This window comes from Onychostoma macrolepis, chromosome 15, assembly GCF_012432095.1.
Source record: "Onychostoma macrolepis isolate SWU-2019 chromosome 15, ASM1243209v1, whole genome shotgun sequence".
Classification (NCBI taxonomy): domain Eukaryota; kingdom Metazoa; phylum Chordata; class Actinopteri; order Cypriniformes; family Cyprinidae; genus Onychostoma; species Onychostoma macrolepis.
In genome coordinates, this window is record NC_081169.1 from 9,288,029 (window position 1) to 9,298,423 (window position 10,395).

General features: G+C 34.7%; 1 protein-coding gene across 5 annotated transcripts in view; it reads right to left on the minus strand.

Moving 5' to 3' along the window:
• Positions 1-8,943, minus strand: part of cadm2b (cell adhesion molecule 2b) — a 238,240-nt gene extending 229,297 nt beyond the window's left edge. For all 5 annotated transcript variants that reach the window (XM_058799124.1, XM_058799121.1, XM_058799122.1 and 2 more), the window contains exon 1: positions 8,356-8,943. In XM_058799124.1, the coding sequence (XP_058655107.1) occupies positions 8,356-8,416 (61 nt within the window). In that variant the 5' untranslated portion in view covers positions 8,417-8,943. The remainder of the gene's footprint in view (positions 1-8,355) is intronic.
• Between the last annotated feature and the right edge of the window lie 1,452 nt (positions 8,944-10,395).

A 10,395-nucleotide genomic window follows, 5' to 3' on the forward strand; every position in this document is an offset into this window, starting at 1 on the left:
TTTTGGGAAACGCACCCCTGATAAGACTCAGCTTGAGATATAGACTTTCAACCAAGCGATTATTTAGAGTTTCTCATTACCATGGTTTTTAAGTGCTAAAGGCAGAAAAGAAGCCAGTAACTTGTCAGTGTATAGTTTAAAGAGCTGGGATATATTCAAAAAAGAATTAATTAGCTGATGCAAAGTGTCTTCTGAATATAACAAAAGGAAATTGCAATGTCAATGAAAGTTTGCTGATCATTTTGCTGTAGTACTAACAGAAATGCAAAGGTGACAATCAAGGTAATTTTAGTGTGTGAAGCTTTCGGTAAACAACCAATTAAGTCCTCTGCATTTTGTGCACATCCCGTTTTCATGCTTCGATTCTTTTAGCAGCAGCCGCTTTTAAGCTACTTCTCTTTTAAGAAACCTCTCCTATTAGTTAACCAGTTGATACATACACTATGAGATGGTACTTAATAAATCAAATAGTCGAGTAAATAAAAGCAGTCGGAAAAGACACATTTATAGTGAGCAGAGGAGTTTGTAATGCTGAGCCTCTTTCAGAAACTTTCATTTTATCTCCACTTAGAGATAAAGAATAGAGAATGAAAGTAATATTAAACGTCCAAACTTCAAATATAATCTTTATCTCAGCTTCTGTCTGTTCTGTGGCCAATGGGTCGCCAACAGAAGCTAATTATCATGTCTGTTTGCCTAAAGGTAGGTGATCTTATTAATTGCGCATGTCACAGCACCATTTATCAGTAGAGTTATTATGGTCTTCTCAAGTGAGGAATATCTGTCCTTTCATTACAGAAGTCGTTCATAGGCACGCTACTTTAATTGCACTTACATCTGAATCTGCTCAGAGCAACCTCATTACAGCCTACAGGAACAAACATGTCATTACGACATCTGTCATGTCGAGCTATTATGGTCGCAGTTAGGACTAGACAAACCGAATTACTCCACAATCTAGATTAATCAGCAGCATTGAGCCAATAAGCATGAACTCGCACAGAATCTACATCCGACACATTTGTAGCCGGACATGTGCAATTACATAAACGTAATGAAGTAATTCACCTGCCCTGAAGGCTTTACAACAGCCTACGAGACGCTGCTCTGGGCAACGGCCAATGTCAGTTTAATCATTTGACTAAAAACAGCGCTTCTTTCTTGCAGTGAGTTACAGGTTCAATCCAGAGTTAATGAAAGCGACCTAATATTCAGGTCTGAGGCTAAAAGAAAAGAATTTTGCACAAAATGTAATAGGAATGTCGAACTTTTTTGTCACTGAATTATATGCACCAAAAATATGAAACAAAAATTATATATAAGTATTAAAATATCATAAAAGTAGTCTACGACTGATGCATTACATTTTAAGTTTTCTGAAGTCATAAAACATTATTATTTTTAAGTTAAGTTGAAGCACTAAAATTAATAAAACTAAAACTGAAATAAAAACTAATTTAATAATTTAAAGCTACTGTATATATATCAATATAGAAAAAAAAAAGTATTGTTAACTAAAACTAACCATTAAAAATCGGTATTGAAATACAGCTAAAATAAAATATAGAAAATAGATGAAAAACTGAAATAAAAAAAGATTAAATCAATAAATTTGACTTGTACTAAAATTAATAAAACAAAACCTGAAATAAAAATAAATTTGCGCTATATAGAAATATAAAAAACTAAAGTTGTGAAAACTAAATATTCGACAAATAAAAATCTGATAAAAAAAAATACTTTTAATTAATTAATCTGAAATTAAAATAATAAAAATATTAATAAAAACTATAAGAGCATACAACAATAACGCCACATCTGGAACACTTTACCCCACAGCTACCATTTTTGTGAAAGTGCCTCATTTAATTATTCATGGTTTTAGGCAAAAATAATATCATAACGTGACACTTCACTAATAAAGACTATATATTTGTTAGACCTTCATGGTGTGGCACATCTTACCCCATGCACTCTCCCCTACTGATATCGTTATGAAACCCCATTAGCAAGAGTATTTTTTTTTTCCAATGCACAAATACATATTCTTTCTCCTAGGGTTGATGATGTACCTAAAAATACAACAATAAAGACAAAAATACCTCCTCCTTGTTTAAGACCACAAAACACTGGCTGTCATCTGGGCCTCTTCTCAGCTGTTATTCGATGTCTCTTTCATATCATCCTTTTTTTTTTTTTTTACAGCGCATCTGTGACTCATCTGTACAGATGTAGATCTGTCAGCCAGCACAAAGCAGAGAAGCTTGGCTTCTCTCTGCACACAGCCTGCTTTCCTTTACTGGATTACTGATATGCGGCGGTACACAGCGTAGCTCCATGGCCGGCACTCAGCGGCTTAGAGCCCATTCTGCTAGGATAAGCTAACCCTCCATGGCGAGGAGAGAGCATCTTTAAGAGAGAGCATAAAGCATTCTCACCGTCACACCTCGCGTCAAAACGCTGTGATGCGCTAATGCTGCACTTCAGCTGCCGACACACTACCTTAAACGCTCAGCTGACACAGGATCTATCTGCACGTTTAGCTGGGCCCTCGGGCGACTGAGCCGCAAGATGTTTCGGGGGCTTTTTGGTCCCTCAGGCCCAATTTGTATGGCACATTCACAGAAAGCCAGCTACAAATGTCTTTTTTTGTGAATTGTTAACTAAGGTGGGGAAGAAGCCGCTCTAATGGGAATATGACTGTAGAGGTGCTGTGAAGCCCTGACCTAAATGTCTGGTCACAGATGTAATTGGAGACCTTGAGTTTTATATAGCTATTAAGACACCATGCAGCAGTGTTTTGATCTGTGATGTGCGAGATTCCTGTGGACGTTTAGGGGACTACAAATATCAAGTGCACTTTAATGCTCTGGGTGAAATGTAGGAGATGCAAGAGGAGCTTTGAAGAAAGTGCTGACCTGTCAGACCTGTGCAGTGGTGGTATATACGAGTCTTGGTGCTCATGTGGGAGATGTAGGATTGATTTTAACCTCTAACTCTCTTCCATATGTCCCATCTATCAATAAAAAGATGACCTACTCTAACTAATAATAATTCCCATATTAAATATCTTCCATTATTGGGAATGGTTCTCAACAAGATGGCCTAAAGTGATTTAAAATTAGATTTAAAAACAATAATGTAATAAACTAAACTAAACTAAAATAAAATAAAATAAAATAAAGCTAAAAATCAAGATGTAAACTGGCACTTTATTTACGAATCAAGGTCCCCATGGTTTTGGAGAACTATTAAAAGTGGATAAAATAAATAAATAAACAAATGAATAAATAAATAATAATAATAATAATACAATAAAATTACTCTTCCTGAGTAAAATAAATAAATAAAATAAAATATTTTTTCCAGTAATACTTGAAATTGAAATAACACACCACATAAGAAAAAAAAAATAATAATAATATATATATATATATATATATATATACATATATATATACACATATAATTTGGTGTGATCATAATCATGATAATCATAATCATTAACAAGACTCAAAATTATGAGATATAGAGTCATAACTATAAGATAAAAATAAAAAAAACGTTACGTAGGATGTAAAGGGTAAAAAATGGTGACTTAAGTCATCATGGCATAAAAAGACATAACATAGTTATAATGAAATGTGAATTATGTCAAATTTGAAATTGAAATAAAAGTCATAATTATGACAAGTCGAAACTGACATAAAAAGAAATTATGAAATAAAAAGTAAAAATTATGAAATTTAAAAAAAAACTGAAATCATGGCATAAAAATGTCATGACTTTTCATGACTCATAATTTTGATCTTTTATTTCATAAATATGACTTGTATGTCATCATATTGACTATATCTCATAATTAGGACTTTGTATGTCATAGTTGTCACGCCCTCTAATGCCTCACAGTGGTGCAGGCAACTGGGCGTGACAATAGTTCATACCTTTTATCTAATAATTATGACTTTCAATGTTTACCAAAGTAGGATGACTTTTTTTATTCTTAGAAATAGGTTTCTATAGGAATCACAAAAGTAATGTTTTTTTTTTGTTTGTTTGTTTTTTTTCTGATGACATTCCAAGATTTTATTTTCTATTTATTTATTATTATTATTATTATTTTGTAAATACAACAGTTTCACAATAAGCAGCTTTGTGATGATGATGATTATTATTATTATTACAGCTGAAGAAATACCAGAAGAAATATATAAGCATACATGATGTTTTAATTACAAAGTTTGGGAGGAGCACGTTCAGATAATCAATCAGTTCATCACAGGTGGAGCTTCTTTAGATAATCAACTTAACAAGCATGATATGCCAGCTCACCTCTGTCCCAGTGCACCCCTCCTCCTCCCCAACTCCTCACTCTTAACTATTCTCATCCCAGATTAGGGATGGGGAGTTCTCTGGGTTCGGGCTATATTCTGAGTTTGGAACAGAACAGCACGCCAAATATGCTTACTATTTGCTCAATCTGATTATATGTACTGTATGTAGGTGCAAACTTGAGAAATAGAGGTTTTTGGACAATGGGGGCCCATGGGGTGAAAAATTTCAATTTTTCATGAATGTCCATTTGGAATTCAACAGAATACATATCTAGGATACATTCCTTGATAATCAGCAGTAGTTTAATGAGATGATTTCTCATTCTAACCCCTGCTGATGGTCTTGATTTCAATGTTTTATAGATATAAAAATCATCAGAGAACAATGAAGCATCCCTGCATGAATGTGACCCTTCAGCCACAGATTATCTAAAGGAAATCTTTCCATCAAATTGATAAATCAGCTAAGTGTGTAACTCCATGCAAAACTATTCATCTAAGCACTGTCTGTTCTTCACTGGGGGCACTCAGACTGTGAGCTTGAGCTACAGCACAGTCATTGGTTCACATTTTAAGAAGGGATAAGAATCAAGCTGCTGAAGAAGAAAAAAATTGACAGCTTATGGCAGGGATCCTTGGGATATAAATTATTAAAATACTTTTCAGAGTCACCATTTTGAATGTGACACACATTAAACTGGAAAGGTTCTGGTAAAGCATTTAACTCCACAAGTCAAGCAAGCAGCAAGTTGACTGTATATAAGCAACAGAAGAAAGAAAGAGTGACTTAACTGTCTTACATAAACCCCAAGAGACTAAGAAATAAAACCAACCCTCTTCTCTAAATAAAGAAATAATTCTTGATTGCTCAAAATGCACTATTTATATCACTAAAACATATATATGTGTCCACATTATAACACACTGCTCATAAAAATGTAATTCTCATATGTGGCCTGTAATGTCCTATCACTGATAAAACTGGTTTATTTCAAAAATATTATTTCATATTGCTGAATCAACCTAAATATATTCATTTATCAAAACTAGCTTTTATGTGTTAAAACAGGTAGAAATGGCTCTTTAAGGCAACACTTTCACAGTGCACCTTGACATTTACTGGAGTTACTTTCACCTTTAGGCAGTAATAATCTTGTACTAGTGTATGGTGTGAACAATACGCAATATTATGCAAAATAAATTACAGACATATATATATATATATATATATGAACAGTTCAGATGCAAAAGCCTCTAAGTGCCATCTGAAATTTTCTTCTAAAATGAGCATTTTATCAGGCTCATATATTTATGTTCAGTTGTTTCACTTTAATTGCATAAAATGACCTATACATTGCATTACAGTAAAATTACTGAACCTAAACATAGGAGCCTAACAAAACGCTCATTTTAGATGAAAATTTCAGACAGCACTTAGAGGATTTTGCATCTGAACTCTTCATATATATATATATATATATATATATATATATATATATGTCTGTAATTTATTTTGCATAATATTGCATATAGTTCACACCATACACTAGTACAAGATTATTACTGCCTAAAGGTGAAAGTAACTGCAGTAAATGTCAAGGTGCACTGTGAAAGTCTACCTGAATTAAAAAAAAAAAAAACCTGAGAACCTATATCAAGAAAAAAATCGATCATTGGTTTTGATCCACACCAAGTTCCAGGAATAATTATAGAGATCTGTAGTCAGCACAGACAGTGCCAAACCTAACATATGCCGACATCTACATACCCACAATCCATCTCTGAACCGCGAGTGTGGGGGCTTTGAAGAGTACAGAAGCACACTGCTAAATCTCTCTTTCAAAAGTTACTAGTATAACACTACAGTACATTTTACAATGTCCTTACAATGTACTTACTATTGTAATAACAGTAAATTGTGCATAATTGCATGCATCAAACCCTTAACCAACCCCTAATCCTTAACCTATTGTAACTGCACATTGTAACTTAATATTACTTAGTACTTAAATGTATAATTAACAAGGGCACCTTAAAATAGTGTAAGCGTTACTTGTTGTTGCATTGTTTTTCGTCTGATTTAGTAATAATGTTAGAAAAGATTGGCAGTGTTCCTGTCTGAATGTAACAGCAGCAGAAATGGGTTCACATCCAAAAAACTAAAATAAAATATCAAGCACAGATTAACCTAGCATCCATTTGTCATTTAAATATATATTTTCATATCAACACGATTTTTTTTCTTGCTCACTGCGTTTATATATAGACAGATGTCATGAATAAAGTTTGTGCAGAAATAAATGCATGCTTTTTTTTCAATGTTCTCTTAATATATTACTCTGTTTTATTTGCTGTTTTGAATTAAACTGTTAAAATGTTATGTTTATATTCATAATTACGATGAAATGGGACACAATAGTTATTTTCAACAAGCATATGTGATTACCACAATACATTAATAATAAAAACGTGCATGTTCTATTTTTTCAAATAGTGTTACAACTCACCCCACCTGCTGTTACAACTCACAATCACCAAAGGTAGTGGAGCAGTTTGTAACATCAGCACTTTATATTATGACATTACATCGTTTAGAAATAAGCAGTAGATTATAAAACAGTAGACAAATATGAAAATGATACATCAAAATTTGAGACATTTATTGCAAAACAGCAACAACAACAAAGCAATACGTGTTACAACACTCCCCCGGTCTCCTATACATGGTGTTGTTACACACAATATATACTGTATCTACTGAGACATATACCGCATCAATAATCATTATTAATATTATAATATAATATTGACTCTTTATGCAGCAACCAGTTGTGGCTCTCTAGGCAGACATAATATATATGGACTGCGAGTCAATAAAAGTCCAGCAGCAGTGAGTCATGTTTTTGCAGTGGCAGTAGGCTATATAAACATCGTGAATGGTTATAATTTATTTTATTTAGGCACACATCCTTTTTCAACTCGTGCGGTACTTATAGAAAAAAAAAAAACACAAAGGTGTGTAAGTGTTGACAGAGTACTATGAGATCCGTGACCCGTGGGGCGCGGCGGCGCGCGATCCGCCTGCGGGATTAAGTGAGAGTCAAAGTGGGACAGCAGTGCGCACCGACTCGCTGCAGTCTGACCGCCGGAGCTCCATGCACATCTGTCCGCCCTGAGACATCCCTGCTATCTGCACTCTCTAACACAGTCTGCTATCGCTACTGTAAATAAATGCATAAGCGGTATCTCCAGCCTTCACTTGCACACTGCAAATCTTATGCTACGACGACCCCAAGATGTAGAATCTTGCAAATACCCGAGCGCGATGTGCTCGAAACCTGCGTACGTCCGACTTAAACCATTGATGGCCAACTGATAAGCCTACTCAAAAAAAAAAAAGAGCTTGCATTAAGCATCCATCACCCGTAACGAGTCAACTTCCATTTGTTTTGCGCGGTCAAATCACATCCTGAACATAGAAAAAACCTGCGCGTAACTGCGATTACACTGCAGATAGCAGAACCATACGAATCATTTCGGAATAAGAAGGTCGTTACTGACTCAGTGTTCCCAAAGTTGGTAATTTAATAAACACAAACCATAAGACGCGTCAAATCAGTGAGCAAAACTGCGCGTAATTGAATTGTTGTGCTGCGTACCATATGAATCAATTTGGAACGAGCACATGCTCACTAAATCGTTCTGCGCCTGAAGTTGCTAATCTGATTGATGATGGGTCGCAAACATCATTGAAATGAACTACAAACAACTTCCCACGCGCGTGTAAAAGAATGTGCGCTGAACTCAAATCTGCACTGTCATCATCATGCCACCAAATACACGTACTGTATCTGACCTGTCCAAAAGCGCGAGCTACTTATGAAATATTATCCCTGATGTAATTGAGCACGGGGCTTATGATAATGTGTGCTTAAATCACACTGGCGTTTCCGTTCTCCCTGCCAACTCCCACCACACCCAGAGGGCATCACACTGTGGCCACACATCCCAGGGTCCTTACCTTTAATGACAATCCCACAGAAGCTGTAGAGCACAAAAAGCAAGTGCTGTTGGAGCATCATATTCTCGTGGCGATGCTTGCGTCCGCGTTCTCCCTGCACTGATGCTGATGCCGATGCCGCTTATCCAGGTGGATGGTGCGCTCTCAGTCGGGCTCGGATCGCATGGATGGAGCAAACCCGAATCTCCTGTCCCGATCCGGAGGATATGTCGCCTGCAGCAGTTACTGTACCCGGGCTGGGAGAAGATGCTGCCCGCACTGACAATGCTGAGAAAGTGGCACTTCAGCCCCTGCCTGAGTCTCTGCCTCTCCAGAGCGCCGCAGCAGACGCGGGTCCCGCCCACTTCGGATTGACACATGGAGACGCCTTACCGATATACAGAGGAGCCTGGATGTGCAGTTGATCACGCTGATTGATAACTTTCTGTCAGTTGCGATTTTTGGTTACACTTTCGACAACAGTGTTGTCTGTCCGGTATTAATTAGGCTCCTGTAATCATGATAACATGCAGTTTCCCTGTTTAATTGAAAATGCTGTGCATGTTGTTCAGGGGACATCAGGGATGTTGTAACACAGGGTGAGGTGTAACACCGTCAATTTAACCAATTAGGAATGAGCTACAGGGGTGAAATCACTGTCTTGTAGTACAAGTATAATTTTCACAGTTATAATTTAATTTGTGATTGTGATGGGTTTTAAGTGACAGAATTGGAATCTGAATCAGCATGCTGTCTTGTTTAATTTGATTTTTAACATCCACACATGTTAAAAAAATAATAAAATAATTGAGGATTGTAACACTTCTGCTGGATCTGCAAAGTTTGCACAAGTTGGGACAGTGTATAGACCTAGATTTGTCATAATAATGAGAGTTATTACACGTACACAAACTGGGTTATAATAGGAAGCGCTCACATGCCCGCGTATTATTTAAATGAATATGTATTATACTGGTGGCTAGAAGTGTGGAATAATTAAGATTAAGAATAATTAAGAATGTTTTTGAAAGAAGGTTCTTATGCTCACCAAGGCTTCTTTGAGCAAACACTGTTATATGATTACATATTAAAACAACAGTTTTCTGATTGAATATATGTTAGAAATGTAATTTATTCCTGTGATGAAAAGCTGAATTTTCAGAATAATTACTCAAGTGTCATATAATCCTTCAGAAACCATTTTAATATGCTGATTTGGCGCTCAAAATATTTATTGTTATCATTGTTGAAAACAGGTGTGCTGCCTAATATTTTTTTTTTTTTTTTTTTTTTTTTGTGGAAACCATGATACATTGCCATTCAAAAGTTTGAGGTAAGTACAATAAGAGAGCAAGAGAGAAAAAAATATTTTATTCAGCAAGGACAAATTGATGTTACAAAAAAATTAAACTCCAAATAAATACTGCTAGTTTGAACTTTCTATTCATCGAAAAACCCTGCAAAATTGTATCATAGTTTGCAAAAAATATGCTTTCAAATGATTTCAACATTCATGATAAGAAGAACCATTAATAACATTGTATATTTTGTTTATTAAACAATTGTATATTATATTATATTATATTATATTATATTATATTATATTATATTATATTATATTATATTATATTATATTATATTATATTATATTATATTATATTATATTATATTATATTATATTATATTATATTATATTATATTATATTATTTATGTAAGGGGTGGGAGTGCTAAAACCAGTGGTTATAATGAATCATATAGCATAAATTGTAATCTTATTAAAAATACAAATCATAAAATAATCATATCACACAAAAATGTGTTGAGTGATGTTAGTTTGTTTGAATAGTTGAACAGTTTCTGTTTGTTATTTTCTTTTCAAAATTGTAGCATTTTAATAATTTGGAAAACAACCCCATGTGTACAACATACCTTTAGTAATATATGAACAACTGAGGTTATATGTGACCCCGGACCACAAAACCAGTCTTATGTCGCTGTGATATATTTGTAGCAATAGCCAAAAATACATTGTATGGGTCTAAATTATAGTTCTTTTATGG